The 22,503-nt window shown below is 36.9% G+C and overlaps 1 protein-coding gene across 1 annotated transcript in view; it reads right to left on the bottom strand.

Moving 5' to 3' along the window:
• tnfrsf1a (tumor necrosis factor receptor superfamily, member 1a) overlaps nucleotides 1-16,293 on the bottom strand; it is a 32,434-nt gene extending 16,141 nt beyond the window's left edge. Inside the window, exon 1 of the mRNA XM_039763680.1 lies at nucleotides 15,719-16,293. Coding sequence (XP_039619614.1) covers nucleotides 15,719-15,760 — 42 coding nt within the window. The 5' untranslated portion in view covers nucleotides 15,761-16,293. The remainder of the gene's footprint in view (nucleotides 1-15,718) is intronic.
• Between the last annotated feature and the right edge of the window lie 6,210 nt (nucleotides 16,294-22,503).

Below are 22,503 nucleotides of genomic sequence, written 5' to 3'. Positions count from 1 at the left end.
TTTCTATGTAATAAACTTAAGTTATAGTGTAATGAAAATTGCATAATTAGATCTGGACCACCCTATATTTGTCACTAGGGGGAAATATGGCTTTTTATAGAAGTTCTTATAGATAGATAGATACTATGGTTTGAACACACAACAGAAGGAAAAAAAACTATAAAGAAAACATCTGAAGTATTACTAGTTGGTATAAAGGAGTGTTTCTTGACATACCTTTCCTGAATAATTTGTTGAATGAAAGTCCTCAGTGTGTCAGAGAGGGGATGTGTTGTGCTGTTCATAATGGCATTCACTTATTATTTTTTTTTTAATTCTCTCCATTGGTACGACCTCCAGGGGGTCCAGAATTAATTCGCTTGTTAATTTGGTAGGCTTTTCTTGATGTTACTAGTCCAGCACACCATAGTGTAGTATATTGCACTGGCCATCACAGAGTTGCTAAAGATGTGAAGGATGTTCAAATTAAAGGAACACAGTTTGCTAAAGAAGAAGAGCCTGTTCTGCCTGTTCTTATATAGTACATTTGTGTTCCGAGACTAGTCCATCCTGTCATTGATGCTGACCACCAAATACTTGTAGGAGTGCACAACCTCTACATCCATTCTCTGAACAGTGACCAGCATTAAAGGCTCTTTGGTATGGTGAAAGTCAATACACAGTTCCTTGGTTTTGCCGATGCTAAGGTGAAGACAATGCTCTTTACACCAAGAAACCAAGTTCCACCCCTCACTCCTATACCCTGTCTCATCTCCCTCCTATCGATAAACCCCATAAGTGCAGAATCAACTGAGAATTTCTGCAAGTGACATGACTTGGTGTTATATTTATAGTCGGAGATGTACAGAGTGAAGAGAAATGGAGACAGGATATTTCCTTGTGGTGCATTTTCATAATTTAAGCATACCTCACACAGACATTTCAAGGTTATGAAGTAAGAGGCTTACTTCTTGCGTTGATACTGCCTAATGAAATTATGTTATTGATATTTATTGCTTGTAGAACTATAATGAAAACATTACTTAAACTCTTCCTTGATTATAGTTTCATTGGTTTATAGGATCATTACTGCTATAGTGAAAATATTACACTTATCTGTCTGCTTTAAAAAAAGATAACATTTTTTTACTGTGTTAACTCCCAAGGCTTTTGAAATAGAATCAATTTTAAGAAGTGAGAGAACTGCTTCAACTAGAATAAAAAAAGATAAGATGAACACTTCTGTAAAGAAAATTGTTTATTACTGATAATGCAGCTGTGCGTAACCTGCTTTTTTGAAATAGCTTTTAATCAACGCTTTGTGATGAACTATGCTCTTCTTAAGCTATCAATAAAAAGCTTATTGCACAGCCTTTTAAACAGAGCATGGAATTTAATTTCTGCCACACATGCTACCAAACTTTAAGGCAATACTTTACATGACTTAAAAGGAACTAATTTAGCAGAACTTTTCACTTCCATTTAGAACTTCTATAATTGACAAATATAAATGCTGCAGTAGGAGAGTAGAAACTTAAACAAGGCAAAGGGAATTGACACAGTGTGTTAAGTCTAGATAATATACTGTACAGTAACCCTGCTACGCCAGCTTAATGTTATGGAATGTGTTGCCATATGTTTGCTCTAACACGTTTGCATGTTCATGTCAAATATCCGGTAAGTAATTATTAAAACAAATAAGAAATAGTGACAATGTAAAATATATCAACTTACATTTTACAATAATGCAGTTGCTTTTTACTCTCTTCGCTGCACATTTCTGACTGTACCTGATGCGTCAAATTTCTAACAAAATTTGCATCATTTGAAAAAATAAATAAATAAAAACAAGAGCAACGCTCAACACTATCAATAGCAAAAGCGTCAAAGGTTATGATGATCTTAAGTGGAGCACCTGTACCATAACAGTTTAAGGCAGCTGGATAATGACAGGCAGCACAAGTAAATTTGGTAATGAGACAGAGCTTTTTCATGGGAAATGTTTTCAATTGGTATAATAAAATATCAAGTGGAAGTCCATCTTGGAATTATTCTCTTACTAAGAATTGGGAAATCATAAGAAGCACTGAATTACTGTTCCTGCTAAGCTATTTGGGGATAAAGAAAAATGGTGAGAGCGCTATCTGCCTTAAACCTTTTAAAGATAAAACTAGCAAAGAGTGTTGGTTCTTGTAGGTCTGGGCTGTATTGTCTGCTTAGACTTGTAAACATTGTTTTCCTCTTTTGACAAAGTGGACATACTGTCTGCTTAGGCTTTACACTGTCATTGTAAAATAATGACAAACAATGCAGACATACACATTGAATTTGAACATTCAGTTGCATTAGATGAGCAAACTTGTTTAGCCAGAAATACAAAGTTCCTTTCTTGCTTGCCAGAGCTGCTGTTTAAAAACTCATACCATGCTACAAGCACATGTTTATGACAAATACAGTACTTGAACTGTCTGGGAACTTAAAAACTGTGAAAAGCAAAATGAATATAAGAACACTCTAACTTGCCCCATCTTCCCTGGGCTTAAAATCATAGCTGCTTGACCCTTGTTTTTATTGCCCTAGTAGCTGGAACTGTAGCACAGTGTGGTGATAATGCTTGCCATTTTTAAAAGGTTCTTGTCTTACCTTATTACTATATTTGCAGTGCTAATGAGAATTACATTTTGTTTAATAAACATACACAGAAAATGTGTCCAAGTTAGTCATGATTTCCATTTTTTGGTTGCTATGTTGGTCAGTTTTTTTATTAAAAAGATGCCCACTTTTAAAAAAATGAACAATCTTTCCTTTATACATTACTTTTTATAACAACAAGCAAAAGTTGTATATGGTAAAATTAAGTAACAGGAGTGTAAAATGTGTCATTTAGTGTTAACAGGATTGTCTTTGATAGCATCATGTAATCATCTTTCTTTTCCTTGAATACTGTCAGCACATAATTCATTAATAGTTCATTGGCTATTTATTCACTCTCTTGAACTAAAATAATAAAAAGTCAAAGCCAAAAATAAAAACCAAGCCTACAAAATGGACTTTGACTGTCACTTCTCATTTACTAAACATCTGGTTTCAAGTAGCATTAGTGAAATTTCTTCACTCTAAAATGATTTAATATACTTTCTGTTCTACAGTTCCTCCGAGACACTATTACCCACTATGCTAAACAGAAGTCTTACTTGGCAGACTTTTTGGATTTTTCCGGTAAAACTGAATCGTTTGCAGGGGTTACTGCTGCCAAATGAAACTTCAGCTATCCTGTCTATGGGAAAAAGTGGCACCAGAAAACGGATACATGGACGGAGGAGTATATTTAATCAGCAAAATGTGTGTTAATAGAATTTATGCTCCTATGTTTAGAATTTAAATAAATACAGTATAAAAACACAAGGGGCAAAACTTTCTGTAATTTATCTTGGAGTTTTATGTTGACTGCAGAATCATTTTTTTGAAGTTTTAATTCTGATGAGTCTCTAACGTTTAGAGTTGTATGCATTATTTCTCTCGGGAATTATTTTAACACATCAAACTTATAAATGTTAACAGGCAGTTCATGGAGTATCTGAAAAGGGTATTTAGTGAGTGGTTTTTCCTTTATTTATATATATTTTGCCAAATGGGTGGCTTGCAAATCTGGAGCTAAACCCTGAAAAGTAAAATCCTACACTGGGAGTAGATTCTGACAATTCTGCCCACCTTTACACACTCCTCCAGCAGCAATTTGATTTCTATTCTATGTATAAAATACACAATTTTGCAATGAATTACTCTTTAAATTAATCACACTAATTTGTCTTGTCCATTTGAAAAGTCATGGCTTCTTATTTAAACAGTGTAATTACTACTTTAATCTGTTTTCATTTGAATTACTCTTCACACCAAACCCATCAACACAGAGGGAACACTGACAAAAAAAAAAATAAAAAAAATCAGTGAAGGGAGAAATGATTCTGGATACTTTAAAATAATGTTACTTCTGGTCAAAACTGCTTATGCCCTTTAATGGTAAATATTTCCTGATGTGCATATTGCTTGAAAAGTGAACTGGAAGAACTCAATGCCAGATAAAGAACAAAATTACATAACAGTTCTGGCTAGAGTACATTCATTGCCACGAGGATATGCTTTAACTCCTCACAGCCCTGAACAGAAGAATCCTCTTTAATAAAACCCTTGTGTGCGTCCAGGTGTCCGTATATGTGTGATTTCTGGTGAAGTGCGCATGCTCGGGCCATGCCCCGCCCATGCGCTCAGCACCGTGGACGCACACACACTGGAAGCTGGGCACACAGTGAATGGCCTTGCCACGGCTGCGCATGATAAGATATAAAGGACACCATTGCTGGGGAGAGTGCTGATTGGGCAGTCGCTGCCGCGCACATAAAATCCGTTGCTGGGGAGACGCCACACATAAAATAATCAGCTGCATGCCCCCACAGATTAAAATACTTGCTGGGGAACTGCAAAGTACTCGCTGGGGAGATGCCACAGGCACGATTATAAGCAGCACGCCACACATTACATCAGTTGCTGGAAACACTTCTGATTGCCCACTGTTGTGACAGAAAATTAAAGTTATATTACGGACATCAAAGCCAGTTTTATTGTCAGAGAAAATGACAGGCATTTTACGGAAATACAAACCAGTATTACTGCGAGAGAAAATTAAAGACACACAATACAGTGATGTATATTACAGCCACATACAAGCCAGTATTACTGTAGGAGAAAATATTACAGACGTATCTACTAACAACATGCCACCCAAATACAGGACACGTCAAGTTGGACAAAAGACACAGACAATCAAATCCTATATAAGCAACATCTCCTGGAAGAACGGTTAGCTCAACAAGTAAACATCAACAAAAGAAAGGCTGAAAGACAAAGAAAAATATGAGCAAATAGATCGATTGAAGAAAAAGAAAATGACCGTCCGAAAAACGCTAAAAGAGAAAGACTCAGAAGAGCAAACCTTAGAAAAGTTGGCATTTACTTGCCAGAACCAGTATTCAGCCACGGTCAGTTATATGTTGTATTATCAAGAGTTAGAAATTTTTCAGATGTTGTTGTCAAGGTTGTAGATGGTACTGAACAAGGCAAACTGTTGCCAAACTTAGACAGAATATTTACAAGAAATGTTGTCTATAATGAGATTGTATAGAAAAATTTCATGAGGTAAAAAAATAGAAAATTTTACCTAAATATCTTCAGATATTGTGTCTTACAGATGGTTACAAAGTTTTACACTAAGGCAATGTTAATTATACGTACTGTACTGTCATATACATTTCTATTATATCTTTATTATTATTTTACTTTAGGCTTCTCGCAAAAATATTTTTGACAAAAAAAAAAATTAAGACAAGAAACAGAATGAGGTCAAGGTCCCTTGCCATTTAATATAGACTGTTACTACTAATGTTTATGCACTACTGTTCTAGAGCCTGTTATTGTAACGGGCTTAATGTCTAGTACAGGAATAAATCAGTGGACAGAATCATGTTTGCAGATAACTTGTTTTTCGTGAGATTGTAAGGCTTTGTTTCTATTTGTATGCTACCTACATTATCTATTTAATATGTTTTATAGTGAAATATCCAACTTCAACCCTAAATAAGTGAATGGGACTAGCAAGCTTTGTTGGACTGAATGGCCTGTTCTAATGTTCTAAATACATACAATTATATAAGTCATATAATGGATATTTTGTATTACATTTTAAAAATCAGATCTTGAGTTTGGCACAAATCTACTGCATTTTTACTTCTCTCCGATATATAATGAAACCAAGAGTACTGGCTGCCTTTCAGCTTACGATCTGCATATGCAGCAACCGCCACGACCCTCATTTATCTTAAAAACAATATTCCCACATACAAACAGGCTTTCCAAATTTTAAAAGAGAGATACTGTGTTTTTCTTTATGCAAGTCCATTATATATGAAAATCACTCAGTTCTCATCTTAAAATCTTCAAGGCTTTTGAGGCACACCATTGTATATTCTTCAACTGACCAGACAGGAGATTTCGAAATTAGAAGTCAATAACCAACACTACTTCTCTTCCCAAAATTGTCTCCACAAGACACTGCAACTTCCTTCCTTGTTTTTCACTGTAATGTTACTGATTACTGGTAGGTTCCGGATCTTTCTGGTATTTACACATTAAAATGTTACAATACGTTTTTTAGAATGTATAAATAATGGCACAGTAATTTGTCACAAATCTTAAGAAACAGAAATACTAAAGAAGAGTCTCCAGTCAGACATTTTGAGAAGTGCTGATCAAGACCAAATACGACAGAAAAGCATTTACTGATGGTAAAACAGCTAATTAATTATCAGAAAAATAAAAATGCTGAGAATGTCACTTAAGCTGACATAGAAAGGGTAATGAAAATGTATAAACTTTGAATGACCCCTGCAATAAAACTAAAACCATTTATTATTATTATTACATTATATTATTATTATTATTGTCACGTCAGTCCAGAGTTTGTTCCTGCCTTGAGCTCTGTGCTAGCTGGGATAGACTCTGGAACCCCTTGCAACTTTCTTCAGGACTAAGTGGGTTATAAAAAGACATTATATTATTGGAGGCAATAGCACAAAATATACACACTCATAAACTCGAATGTTGTTCATTTTTATAATGTCAATTTAAAAAACACACTTTTCTTAAAGTTTTTGTCTTCCTCTACTTCTTAACAGTACATCTACTTAACTAATAAAATAAGCAGTTTTATTTCCCATGAAAATGAACAGCCTATAACAAGATTTTCCTTAAAGCTTCCAAAAATGTAGCTGATTCTATTGACACAGCAACTCAGCATGTAGAAAATGAATTCAATAAATATAACAAGGGTGTTTTTAATCAAGTTATTCCCAATAGGTACTTGTGATTCCTTATGTAGAGATATTTATAGTTTAACGTGTACAGTACTGTATATAGCACTTTGCTACTAGTTTCCTGCCTGAACAAAGATATAATCTCCAGAATATGGCCTTCAGTATGTAACCTGTTGATGACCCAACGGTGACCAAGAATGCATGTCAAGCATGTAAGGTTTCCTCACCTAGTATCACTCCAGCGTCAATGCTTTGATTTGCTTACTTCTAAATACGATTTAATGATACTTTAATGTTATTCAGACTGGAACAGCACTTATCCAGGCCTGATAAGGGTTCAAATATCAAACTGACAAAAATATATATTTTTGAGAAACTGTTTGAAAATGTTTGCCTGGTTTATCTCCAACAAAATTTAAAGCAGTAGCTAGGGCTGTATTTTGTCCACAATATTCTAAGCATGATGAATCTCCAAGCATTCCTACCGATTCTTTTTCTCAGTGTAAATGAGATCTTATCTTTTCATTACTAAACTGTTTTATTTAGTATTGTGTTGGGCTAACTTAACTGTTCAGTAGTATACTCAACATTCTGGGCCAAAGTATCAGATTATGTCATCATTTTGTCATTTGCAGATATATTTTTGAAAAGACGCATACAGTTCAGGAGAAGCAGTTGCATAACTTCACCCAGACACAATCTAACAACATATTCTTAACTTTTAACATTCACTATGACAGTATTTCTTGAATATTTGAGGAATATCAAGAAATAAGACTTCTGAATATATGAATCACACAACCATGTGCATGACTTCCAACAGTGTTTTATAAATACTATGAGTATGTTCTCACAACTACATTGTTATTTAAAAATGTAGGCATTAGTCTCGGTTTTCATCTTTTGTCAAAACTACCCCAGCATTTTTAACCCACAAAATTCGAGACATCTGAAAACTCTTTCAAGAACTGATAACGATTTGGCAGACAATGTTTTTGAAAATGGTGGCTTGCTGTTGCAATGAAAATGTAGAGCTTTCAAACAGACTCTAATTGCACTCTAATTGGTTTGTGCTTATTAAACCTTATTGGGTCCAGTTCATTACAAATGATAAATTTCTCAGCTGCTTTAATCACTTATTCTCATTTGTTACTCTCAATAACAATTTCACCTTAACCTCAGTCCAAACAAACAAAACATTGTTTTTGTATTCACCATTGCTGTTAACTTTGTGTATATGCAAGGTGTAAATGAATGTCTAGCATGGAGGACACTTCAACTCCCTGTTTCCAATGATATGTGCTTGGCCAGTATAAGTGAATGTCCAAGTCATGTGCAATATTCATCATTTTAGTGGAGATGGAGTTACTTTCATAAATCATGTGAAACCGCTAGTGTGGACAGTATGTCTGCCCATTTACATCTGCCAAGTTAATCAGTCATGTGCAATACTCTTAGCTCTTATCTCACAATGGCTTGGCTGATAGCAGTGTTGAAAGTTAAATCAATTTATATTCTATAGTACCCACATAAAACTGTAAAAAGTGGTCCAGATGGCAAGGCTGACACCAAAATATCAAAGTTCCAAAATGGGACTCCCCAAGACAAAATAAGGAAATGGTAAAACTTTAGGTTCTACAAAAATGCATCTATTACATTTTCTATTGTGTAACAAGACCTTAATAAACACTTCTTCTAATTTTCATAACACTTACAAGGCATCAGTAAATTGCCCCTGCAATGTGACCTACTAACAAAACTCACTTTGGAGGGGTGTGAGGTGGCTTAGCTGAAACACGTTTCTCTTGATATTACATATTGGATATAAGACCTGTGAATTCTTCATAATAACGAGAAATTTTACCACCATGTCAATATGCCACACTGTGCAGAGATGAATGAACTATCTGCTGATGTTTTATAAGCATTTTGACGACCAGAAGAAGCCTTTGTTAAGGCCTTGTTACATAAGAGTATGTGAATAAAAGAGGCATTTTTGCAGTACCTAAACTAAAGTGTTAACAAGGAAACTACACTGAAATGTACAATGAAACTCTAAATGCCTTTCAAGAATATTCTTCAGGAATGTCCGGATAAGTCAGAGAGGGTGACAGTCCAGGAAGCTGCTAACACTTGCCCTGTATGCCACAGATCAGCTACCTCAAAAGATCAACTAACTCAAAACATGCTAAGGTTTCCCAACTCTTTAAGAGAATGAAGCCATGTAAGAAAGGGAAGACGACACTACCATTCCTGCAGGGCAACAGGTACCAGAAGAGATTTGCTGCTGTTCTTCATTAATGAAAGCAGGCAATCTGGAAGCTGCTTTAACAGTTGGCTTTTTGTTTGATGATAAAGAGACATCAGGGAAAACAAAAAGAAAATTCTAAAATGGTGGCACTGAACACTCCTGACCTTCAAAGTGATTCTGGGACTTGGTTGGGAATAATCCACAGTAGAAGTTTAAGGTCTTTCCTTTTCTTTTTCCAAAAAGCATTTAGAGCCAGAATCTAAATATTCTGAGTGAAATACTTGGAGTGAAAGTAAAATGTAGTGGTTTCTTATTCTGTTACTTTAAATTTTGGTAGTGTATTTTGAATCTAGTCATCCCTCTCTTAAGTGTCATGTACAGCATCTAAAATATTGGATTTTAAACTGCAAAACTGAATGTCTGCCACTGGCACATATTGTGGCTCTAAAGAAGTCACTTAATGTGCCTGCACATTTATCAATAAGTAAATAAGTAAACAATCTTACTGTATTCTGATCATGAAAAAAATGTGTCCATCATGTATGTATATAAAAAAAAACAAAACCACACAATTTGAAGGCTTCAGCTATTCAGGAGTTTCACAGATTCCAAATATGTGTTCTTTTTTAAACCCCTTTTCAGGATTTATAAATCTTTACATATTTTTGTCTAGTACAATTGTATATTTCCAAAGAAACTAAGCATCCCCAGACAAAGAATGAGCATGATGTTATTCTGAAATGCAGTTCTTGGTTGTCGCTCATCTGTTCAAAATTCCCAAGGATGATCTAAGTGATAAATTGGAAATTGTTCCAATTGTCAATGATGAGTGACAGTTTCCAAATTGTTACCAGCATTATGTGCATTCTGCTGCCTCACTGTGATTCATGATCCAGCAATAGTTTGTTTGGGTCTGCATGGATGTTCTTCCACATCTCAAAGACTTACATGTTGGTTTATTTAGCAATTCTAAATTGGCCTGGTGACTGTTAGCATGGGTCTGTGCATGGTAGTGCGCCTTGCAAAGAACTAAGCTGGCAATCAATAGATGACTTCTTTTTGTACCCTGTGCTGTCAGGATATGATGTATCTCTCAACGCCTAAGTATATGAGAACTAAAGAAAACTGATAACTGTCATAAACAATGAAGTAATGAACCCAGCATACTGTATATCCAAGGTGACGGAAACCTGAAAGTTCAAAAATGAATTATTTGTGACATCCTTGATGACAGTGATTATTTTTCACACTGGAAAAATAGAGGTTGAAAGATTTGTGTTTCTGACAATCTTTTAAATTATATCATGAGAAGTTTGAATAAAGATTTTTATAAAGTTCATTTTTATAAAGTTCATTGATACCATAAAATCATTCACAAAAATCAGAAGGCAGGCGAATACTCTGAAACTTAAATTGGTTTACAAGGCAATAAAAAGTGACCTGGAAATATGGAATTTTAGCTCAAATTTGTCCTGGTACTTTTAGTTGCATTTTACAATATAAACAATATTATGAGTTTAACACTTGTTTAAAATAAAACATAAGAAAATAAGGAGTGAGACAAATGAGAGAAGACAGTTCAGTCCATGAAGTTTGAAAATAGGCACGTTGTCCTAGTATCTCATCCAGACACTTTTTAAAAGTTGTTAAGGTCTCTGCTACAGCTGCATAACTTTGGTAGTTTGACTGTGGCCCCCAGAGCTCTTTTTGCAATGCAGTAGTTAACTGGTCTCGGTCTTAAATATGCTTTCCCCTAATTTCCACTGATGTTCAGTAGTATGTAATTCAACATTTAATTAAAGGAAGTCTGATAGGTCAACTATATCGATGCCTTTGAGAATTTTAAAGATCTAGATTAGGTCCCCACTCATCCTCTTCTGCTCAAGACTAAAGTGGTTTCAGAGTAGGATATACCTAGTGGTCCTGGGTTGCATTTGGTAGCTGTCATCTGCAGAAGATCTAGTGCTACCATGCAATTGTAGTAGTGGTCACCAAATCTGCTCACACTTTGTCATGGGGCCGTTTTAAAAAGTAGCAGATGCAGATTTAAAATACAGTGCAGCTCTGTGTGTAGTGGCATTGTGTGTGGAAAGACAGGTACAGGTAGTGTGGCTGATAGAGAGATCAGCTAAATAACTGGCACATACAACTGAATAATCAGCATAGTGGCACCTCGCTGGTTGCACAAGGAGTTGTTTAGAAGCAACACCTGCATCACAAAGGATGGGAGAGTCAGTTTTTAACATCAGTTGACAGAGAGATGTGTAGACGGGTAGTACGAATTTCCTTTGTTGCAGTGAAGTATCGAACCTACGACAGGATAGCGGAGGCAGAAGAAATGGCGGAATCCAGATTAGACTCTGTGGGTACAGAATGCCAGAGCCACTGAAGGAGCAGGAGGGGTGACCAAGTTCAGGGTGAAGGGCATCAGGACTGCTGATGCAGAGCAAGAGAGACATGCGAGTTTGCCAGTGAAGGAACTGCAGTTTGTGTGGCCAGTGGAGGTGCTGCACGAGGATGGAGTAAGCGGGGTGAGCAATTTATCTCTAGTAGTGTTCACCACGAAGATGATGGATCTAGCGATTTGGACACACCTTATGGACTGAATGTGAAGGTATGCTTCATTGGTGGGCGAGAGAAACAAACAGGGTGTTTAAAGAGATACTGCTGATGCATTTGAACTGATTTTAACTATTTATAACATTTCCTTTTTTAATTCACTGTTTTTAAGAACATCTATTTATTGAATAATTAACAACTGCACTTTGGATACTATTCATCCATTATCCAACCCGCTATAGCCTAAATACACTGTCACGGGAACTTTAGATTCTATTTGATTAAAATAAATATGAACTTGCACTTTTGGGCAAATTGAACCTTAATGTATCTCACACTCTCCACCAATCCAGCTTGGTTTTGAACTACCAGGGAGTCAAGAGAACAGGTGGGTGTCAGGAGTATGTCCCAGGCACAGTACTCAAGGTAAAGTCTCACTAGCACATTAAAAAGGCTGAGCTTAACGTCCCTTGATTTATGCTCAACAGTTCTCACAATATATTCAAATATTTTATTTACTCTTTAAAAGTAGTGTACTTCTGTCCATCACCTAGACAATGAGAAGGTGTTCATCCATGTAAACCCCCAAATCATTTTCAGAGTTTGCTTCCGGTTAAGATAGTGTTACCCATCTTGTATTTATATTTGAATGGCTCTTTTACTTGCATGTACCATTTCATACGTTTCTACATCAAACTACACTTCCAAGTGTTTGCCGAGTTCTGCAAAATATCCAGGTCTTTTTGAATTGGTTTTACTGCCTTCTCTGTATTAGCTATATTTCCAAAATTAATGTCAGTGGTGAACTTCACAAAATTTATCACTGACATCTACTTTAAGACCAATTTCAAAAGTAAATTATCCTTAAACTTCAAATATAACTGCAGCAGTGTTCCATTATTAGGTCTTTTTAAAAATAATTTTATAACATTTTACCATTGTAATTGCCACACGATGTTTAACCACCACTAGGAAGTAGTTTTATTTAATCCCTGCAACAAGGAGTTAAAATAATGTCCTTGACCCGTTTGTGCATCAAAAATGGTGACTAAAGGAGGTTGACATCATGAAAGGCATTTAACTGTGAAACTGGATGTTCCAGTTCCCCTAAAATTTGGGGATCATCTGGACAACCTTAATGAACCTGGAAAATGGCTGTTAAACTAGCAGAGAGAGAAAATGAAATATTACATTTAAATGTGTGGTGTAATCCCTTCCACATAATGAAACAATATTCAATAGAGTGTAGGACAAACAGATGTCACAAATCTTGACTGAAACTATTCCATGTTACAGCAAATGACATTAAGCATAACAAGACAACACTACAACAGATGTACAAGTCATCTGAAGCAGATTCTCAAAAAGCTAAAAAACAAAATCATAAAGAAATACATTTCTATCTGTGCATATATTTAAAATTCCTGGAAGAAAAAAGTATTTGTTGCATGCTTTTATCAATGCAATACTCACTGGAATTAATTTGGTGTAAGGTGCATTATAAAAGTAAAATTAGTGTACAGTGCATGATCAGTTTCAGAATCTCCACTTTGAGTGATATATGCAAACACTATGAGAAGACCAGTTTATAAAAGGAGGCTCCTTAAAAATCCTTCTGTCCTGCAGACAATACCAACTCAGACATAACCGTTATTAAACTTCTGAAACATTTTCAATGGAACTGTTCTTTTCTAACAGCTTATGCAGAATATGGTGTATATGTATACTTCATTTTATTCACCAAAGATTTTACTTTAAAATTAAAATCACCAAATGGAAATGTAAAATCCCAGCTCTGACATTATCTTACTAATACTGCAGATCCAGTGGTAACAACTAGGAAATTATAAGTGAGCTCAAAAAGCATTACATTTACATGATGCCATTGAGCAATCCTGCAGACTACCTCTACAGCCCAACTTTCAGGATCATGGAATTGTAGGTAACAGCTGCTGCCAATGACAACAGTGGCAGTGACTCAGAGAAGAATGCTGCATTAACTCTGCATTCTGACAACAAACAGGGCGTGAGGTGGGGGCACAGAAAGTAGGAGTGGGATGCCATGTCTAGAATTTGCTGTGGAGAAGTGATTGAAGTTAATTATTTCACTGTAATAAGAGAATTCTAACAGATGGAAATAAGACAAGGACTTGACTCTCAATTAGTATTCTCGTTTCTTGATATACTGCAGGTTAGTTCTGTAATAAAACTCTTAGAAGACCTAAAATAAACTCCCTGTGACTGGATTCTCTAACTAATCAAGGTCATTCACTAGAGGTTATGCAGTTGCTGCCAAAGTTTTCCCTTTCCTCTTGACTTCCTTGTAAGTCTTTAATTTTAATTAGTGCTATGCTTGCCAAACAGCAGAGGAGTACATGAACTTGGCATTGCAGCCATCTGCTGTTCCAAGAGATGTCCCTTACACTTTCAGGCACAATGTTCTAGCTTCACTAAAACTCTCACTTAACTTAACTCCTTAGCTGTCCTGTATGATAACAATTAGCTTTGATTTTCTGCTCCACATTAGATTTATCCATTTAAAAAACTTCCACCACCAATAAATCTAATTACGATTGCTGAGGAACCAGCAGGACTCAAGTCAGAAACCTGGCCCAGACAGGGCACCACACCACAGGAAAGAATACTCTGGCACAGCAAGCAAATTAGCTATATACCTTTGGGTTCTAACAAGAAAATCACAGCATGCATAAACAAAAATGTAATAAGCAGATGAAAAATGTGGATTTAAAATGAACAGAACACAGTGCCTTGGTTTACTTTCATAAAATTTTGTGATCAAAAAGGCACATGTGAAAATTTGTATACGTGAATTTAGGGATTTCCACAAAACACGTTATGGGCTGGAAACTGAAGGGTGTTACTGGGTCCAAATTGACCAGAAGCTTTGGCTGCTCATGTACTGGTATTTCAGGTACACACTCTTAAACCTAATGGTGCCAGAGTTGTTAATCAGAGTGATGCCATGGGGGAATCATTTTTGGTTCCCAAAAGACACATCCACATGAAAGTTCCAGAAAGAACCTTTATCTGTTTAGACCTGAAACAGGCTCCATACAGTGAATAACTATGAATAGATGATGACAGATTTGTGAAATGCTAATGGGTCCTGATTTTAAAAGGACTCTTGCTGCTCACATCCAGTAACAAGAGTTAAATCCAAGTTACCTTAATTTATTAGTGTCCTGCAACCTATCATACATGAAATATTTCAGGTTTTTTTTCTACACATTAGGAAATTCTTCAAATCACAAAGAACCAATTTCATTTGAAAAGAACCTGTCCCAGAATGAAATGGTACTTGGTCATGAATGGTTCTGTGAAGAACCACACAACCCAGTAAAGAACCATAAAGTGCCATTCAATTGCCATTATTTTCAATAATGTATATACTAATAGGGCTTAAAGGGTAGGGTGGTTGATCTACAGCTACAAATGATTCCATTATTATTACTTTAATATTAGCAGGCACTTGAAAATACTATGCAATTTTGGTGTTATAAAGTACAAAATTCATTTTACCACCTGGGCGCATCAAAATCCCTTCTGTGACTCACCTCAGACTGAGACTGTCTGTGTTCCAGCTAAGTCTACGGACTTCTAAGGGTGGTGTACATTCCAAGACGGCTTTGCATAAATTAATAAGGTGTTTAACTTTTTCGCGTTTTGGGCGAAAAAGAAGAGGTGAAAAATCAACACATAAGCAGTACCAGCAGTGTACAGAAACATACTCTTTACACCGGTCTAATGGAGTTAGACACCAGAAAACAGCGTTCAAAACAAATCAGCTCGTGTCAATCTAAAAATCGAATAGGTTTTGTACAAATCTTTGACTTCCCGAATGCCAAGCATGGTTAAATCTCTTTCTGGGAAACTGCGGCTTCCGTATTAGGACTGTACTCACGTTCTTCGACTAAACAATTTGCGCTTTGTGCGACTTGTTCAAAGTGTACCAATCTGACCGCTTCGTAACTACACAGGACAGATATCGCATATCGCAAATGTCGCTTTTAAATCATTCATTCATTCAATAGTTGCCACTCACCAATAACAAGGTGAACAGAAGAGAGCAGGTCCAGTTCCTCATCTCCCCGGCCCCGCACCGGTTCGGTGGAGCGAGGCAGAGGTACACAGTCCAACTCCGACGGCACTATGAGACGTGGCCCAACATTTCCACAACAGCGAAGATAAACTGATATGCAAGTCCATTAATTCAATCACTGCTCGACGACAACTTTTCTATCGGTTTTGATTCACCGGTTGTGGATATCGAGAATACTTAATGGACCGTACTTCTGGTGCATCAAAAACAGTAGCGTCTCTTTAGAACGTCGGCTTTCAGGTTCCAAGGTGTTACTCTGAAGGGCTTTCAGAAGTAATTTTCTTACTGTCCATTTCCTTCAGTGTGGTATCTTTCCACCTCCGATCATTTCGGGGAAGTGAGTACTGTATTGTGCAAGTGGGGAGGGGAGAAGGGAAAGCGTCAGATTGCGCTTGTACAGGAAGCCTGAGAAGTGTATGAAAGTGCAGTGTAATCTGACAAAGCGCCGATTCATCCGCCCTACCTCATTACGGCAATGTAAGTGGTCATTGACAGTTTTTCAGGAGGACGAGGCTAATTTGCTTTTCGAAGTGATCCAGCCTCATTTGGCGCTAATACCCTTTAAATATGTCACGTGCACATTATCAAAGCGTTTCCATTTGCTACAGACATGCGTGGCTTTCCCAGGATTGAGTTCTTGGCTTGTTTAAATTGCAGGAGCCGCTCAAGGCATTGATTTCTGTTCCTAAGTGTGTAGCCACAAATACGGGGTAACATTTAATAATATTACATTTTCTTATGTACGCTGAAACCTCTCTATTTTCTGAATCTGCTCATTTCAGTTCAAATTTGTTTTAAGTATCAGCATGCAGTGAAACGGACCTTTTAGTATGAAGTAATATAAATTTTTGTCTATGTAATAAGTGTATAAAACATCCGATTACCACGAGTGCCCACTACATCTAAGCATCTAAGATAAGCTATGGCTCACTATGACACGAACACTGCGCACATTCAGTTAATTGATGTGTGGTGTGCACTTCCACTGGCTGATCCACCTGCACGCTTTGAAATAAATGTGCCAGACTGGTTCTGAATGATGCCATTGGGGAGCAATCTTTGGTGCCCAAAAGGCTTATCCACATGAAGGTTTAAGAAAGAACCTTTTGTTTATTTTGATCCACAACAGGTTCAGTGCAGTAAATAAACATGAATACATTTTAACAGATTTGTGAAATACCAATGGGTCATGATTTTAAAAGGACTCTTGCAGCATAAGGTAACGCAGGCTAAGTCTAGGTTTTCTTAATCTGTTAGTTTTCTACTGGGTAGACCGCCATAGATTAAATATTCTATTTTTTTCATGTTAACAAATTCATCAAAGTATAATGAACCAACATCACATTCCCAGAATGAAATGGTGCATGGTCAAGGAATGTTTCTATGAGGAACCAGACAACCAAGTAAAGAAGCATGAAGTGACATTAAATAACTATTATTTTTAAGAGTTTGAATGTGTTTCTAAAGTTCAAAAACCAGGTTTAGGCTGCAAAGCTTTAGACTGGATATCATTATCAAATCTACTTAATTCAGAGAATGATTGCAGAGGACTGGTGCGACAGAGCTTGTCCTAGCAGCACTGAGTGAAAAGCCTACAACAGCCCAGGCGAGGACACAGATCCACTGCTAGTTTTATTCTCACATCCACACTACACACTCACGCTCAGTTCAATTTGGAGTTGCTAGTCAAATTTTTACCTTCATGATTTTGTGAATGTTGGAGGAAACCCATACAGACACAAAGGAAACATGGTTGTGAGATTCAAGCCAAGCAACTGTGAAACAGCGGCGCTATGCAGAACACCATCATGTCACCCAAGATTGCTTGTGATCATTTTTGTTTTTGTTAAGCCTAAAAACACACGGTGTCTGGAGTGAGTTTTAGTATAGGCAGCATGCACAGTTCACTTTTCTGAACACATACTAATAAATGTTCTATGCTGCTTGGCATCATGTATAAGTTATAAAATGGGCAACAGTCACACTGTGGGCATTAATTTCTCCAGAATAAAATTTATGGTGGATCTTTCGATTTCATGTGAAAAAAGGAAGAAAAAGTCAGAATTAGTGTAAGCTGCCTTAATTTGAGGTGCTTATAGGAAATGTAATGATTTATTTCATGAGGTAGAAGTGCATAAAAAACAAGAGATACATCAGCAATTTATAATAATAAAATGTGTGCTACAATTTAAATGTTTAAAGTGCAAAGATCCTTGATTGTAGTAGAAAATAATAAAAAGTGACACCATATTCGTAATTGCTGACTATGAAATAATCTAAAATGATACCCACAATGCTTATGTTTGAAATTGGTCAGTTTTACTTTTTGTGAGTGGCTTATAGAGGGCAAAAACAACCAATAAAGAATCAAATATCAAAAATATCATTTTGCAATCAGTAAACTAGAAATAACACTCTGCTTGGATTTATTACTGATCCCTATTTTTCAAAATTTTATAAAAAAACAGTAACTTTGACCCCTTTGTATCCAGTAGCAGGTGAACCTTGGTGGTCAGTTGATGTGGCATGTATGACTTCAAGTTTTTCATTTGTGCTGAAGACACCTATTAGTTTACTCTTTATCATAAGGACATAATTCCCTGCACAAACAATGGTCCAAAAATGACCTAAAAATGTGGGTTTTTGGGTCTAAAGTGCCAAAAATATGGGGAACCCCTGAAAGTTCAATGGTATGCATAACTAGACATCAAGATGGGTTGAATGATATATCATATGCAGGGTTTTTCTTGCACTGTTGAGTCAGGGGGTGCCAGACAAAAAAGTGATTTCAAAGCATTCATAAATAATTCTTATGAACACAAAAAATTGATGGCTGTAGATGATTCTGTGCTGGGCACAATCTATTCACTATAGAGTGCACAATGGCAATGAACAGGATTAAGTGTTTGCACAAACAGCAGCTGAAAAATATTCACCAACAGATTTTTAGTTAGTGAAAATAAACCAATCATTAATAAGAATATTCATAACACTAAGCCAGCTTATAAAGAGTTGAAACAGCAACATTTTTTTATAGGAAGTTGGATCCTGAAGAATATGAATAATAATGAAAGTGCATGCACATGGATTATAATAAAAAGGGAAATGCCAATGTGAGACAATAGATGTGAATCGTTAAAGACACATTTGCTCATATTGAAATGGCTGATGAGACAACAGGAAAGATTTATGGAAATGTATTAAAAATAGAGTTTAATCTTTTCTTTTCATTATAAAGAAATAATAACTTAATTTTGCAATCTTGCAAAACACAAATGATCTTCATTCTATCATGCTATCCAATCAAAGGAAATCGAGATTAACCAGGAGGTTAGTCTGAATGTTACATATAGTATGGGAAATTGGAAGGATGTGTTTTTAATCCCCATGAACAGGGTCATAAATGTTGTCAATGTGGAGAGCCAACCCAACCCAGTATATGTATACATTGATAATTGTCGCTAGCACTCTCTGTTTAATGAGAACTGAAGGAGATACATTAGATTGAAACTCTTAGATTTAGAATCATTCATTCAGATAATGCTTTTATTCATACAGCATATGAGGTGATCACAAAACAAAAATAAAACATGAAACGAATAGGAATCATCCATCTCTTTTCTTGGCTCATTTACAGGGTTGTAAGAAGCTGGAACATATTTCATTAGCACTGGGAGCAATGCAATAAACAGCCTTCAACAAGATACCAGTCCATCACACGGCACACACATTTACCTCATTGCACTTACTGGTAGTGAGCCAGCTCAGTGTGAAGAAAATGGAGTAACTTCAAAATTTTAAAAGACACAGACAGAATATGCATTTGCTATACTGAGCCCAAAATCAAATCGAAATGCCTGGAACTGTAAGATTTCGGTGAAAATGACTGTGCCACTACAGCTTTATTTTTTTTTTTTAATTGTGATGATTACCTTTTCTAGTTTATTCAAATTGTAAGAAACAGCTTGTGTATTGATACTATATTAAAAGTGAGCAATGATATGGTCATAATGGCTATTCTCCTGCCATGGAAGATGATGTGTGTGTGACTGAGAATCATGGAGATTAATGTTGCTCACACAACAATGCACCTTCACATTATATAACATTATATGAAATTAGACATGCACATGTTATTGTAGGACTCCTATTTTGGAAAAGGCAGGTTAGCTGAACCCTGACTTTGCTTGTGTGGAAATGCTTGGACCCGACATACACAGGCAGAACAGAACATCTTAAAACACACGCATTTAATTGCAACCCCTTTTTACAAACCCAACCCCCAGTGCAGTAATAACCAACACACAGTCCTTTAGACTTCCTTCTTCTTCTTCTTCTTCTTCTTCTTCTTCTCACTATCGCCTCCAACTCTTCTCAGGCAAGCTCTGTCCACTTCCACCCGACTCCGGCTCCCTTGCTGTAGTGAGGCGGCCTCTTTTATACCAACCCCAGATGTGCTCCAGGTGCTTTCTGATCTCCCAACAGCACTTTCTGGTGTGGCGGAAGTACTGCTCTTGCACCCGGAAGCACTCTAGGCATACCTGGAATCTTCTTCCGGCAGCACTTCCTGGTGGGGCAAAAGTGGTGCCTTCCAGGGCTCAATAAGTATCTGGGTGCCCCCTGGCGGTGACCACGGGCCCTAGCTGGTATGAGCTTCCAAACTCTGCTCCCATGGCCCCCACGCAGACCAGGGCGGCTGCCCTTTCATGGCCCGGGGATGGTATTGCTCCTCTCCCGGACCCTCCAAGCGACCCGGCTGGGCAGGACCCCCAGTCATCCACCACACTTGGTCCTGGGCACCATGGATTGTTTATTTTTCTCAGCAACATTGTTACCTTGATTTTTTATTTTTCTCTCCTCTGTTAACTGACCATATTTGTTTTCAGCTGGAACTTGTTAAAATGGTTTTAGTTTCATGCTAACCAAAGATACTGTTCTGCATACTATTGTTTACTTATCTATATACACTGATCAGCCACTACATTAAAATGCTTAATATTGCTTAATATTGTTCAGGTCCTCTTTGTCCCACCAAAGCAGCTCTGACCCATCAACATGGACTCCACGAGACGTCTGAAGGTGTCATGTGGTATCTGGTTACAAGATGTTAGTAGCATATAGTCTTGTAAGTTGCAAGAGTTGGGCCTGAATGAATAGACTTGTTTTTCCAGCACATTCCACAGATTCTTGATCAGACTGATGTCTGGAGAATTTAGAAGCCCAGTCAGCATCTAGAAGTCTTTTCTGAGTTCCTCAAATAATTCCTGAACATTTTTTGTAACATGGCAGGGCCTATTATCCTGCTGAAAGAGGCAACTGCCATCAGGGAGTACTGTGTCCATAAAGGGGTGTATGTGATATACAACAATCATTTAGAGTGGTACTTGTCAAGCTAGCATCCACATGATGCCAAGACCCAAGTTTTCCCAGCAAAACATTGCCCAGAGCATCACACTGCCTCTGCTGGTTTGCTTTCTTCTCATAGTGCATTCTCCTCCCATTCGTTTCCCACTTCCCACACCCAACCAACTACATGATCTAAAATTAAACATGACTCATCAGACCAGGCCACCTTCTTCCATTGCTCTATGGTTCAGGTCTGATGCTCAAATACCCATTGTAGGTACTTATGGCTGCAGTAGCTCTTCTAAGAGATTGGAAGAGAAGGGCTGGCCTTCACTACCCATTCACATCAATGAGCCTTGAATGCCCATAACCATGCCACTGTTTTACAATTTTTCCTTCTTTGATCACCTTTGGTAGATACTAACCACTACATACCAGAAACATCCCACAAGACCAGTCGCTTTGGAGATGCTGTAACCCAGTCATATAGCCATCACAATTTGGCCCTGGTCAAAGTCACTAAAATCCACATGCTTGCCCATTTTTCCTGCTTCCAACACATCACCTTCAAGAACTGACTGTTCACTTGCTGCCTAATGTCTGCCACCCCATTATAAGTGCCATTGAAATGAGATAATCATTGTTATCTATTTGACCTGTCAGTAGTTTTAGTGTTCAGAGCATGTTACATGGTGACTTTCTTTGCTATTGATGTATTTTACAGTATGTAGATATTTGTAAAGAATAAATTGAACAAATGAATGAAAATCATAAGGCTTAGCAGCCTGAGACATCATTCATGTATAAAGGCAAGCAGTCTGCAGGTTCTGAAAGTAGATCATCAAAGGACTGATCGAAGTTTGTGCTTACAGGTGTCTCTCTTTGAGTAAACAATTATGAATATTATCAAAAGAATGACCACTTGGCTTTGTACAAATGAAACAGAATGGCAGAGCCATGTTTCATCGATATTTTTATCTATCCATTTATTTTATTAACTTCAGCTGGAATTATCCCTGTTAACACTGGGCACAAGACAAGCATGAAAATTAGCTAAGATATCAATCCAGTGCAGGTTCACACTCATTCATAACAGGAGAATCTAAATGCTAAATGATTTAACATGTACATTGTTGGGATGTATAATATGAGGAAAAAACGAACACATAGTAAAATCAGATCCCTTAAACTCGGAGGCTGCAGTGCTAACCATTAAACAAGACTGCCACTGATTTCTTTTTATGTTAATGAATACTTTATATTTTAGTTCACATTTTACCAATCAATACATTAGCGTAGCTATATCCTAAGGTATCAGAGTTAAGTGACAACTCTAAATTGTCCAGTATATGTGAGTATGACTGTTTGTTTCTTGTGCTGAG

This window comes from Polypterus senegalus, chromosome 9 (assembly GCF_016835505.1).
Source record: "Polypterus senegalus isolate Bchr_013 chromosome 9, ASM1683550v1, whole genome shotgun sequence".
Taxonomy (NCBI): domain Eukaryota; kingdom Metazoa; phylum Chordata; class Cladistia; order Polypteriformes; family Polypteridae; genus Polypterus; species Polypterus senegalus.
The sequence above is the reverse complement of the archived record's forward strand: the minus strand, read 5'-3'. Positions and strand labels throughout refer to the sequence as shown.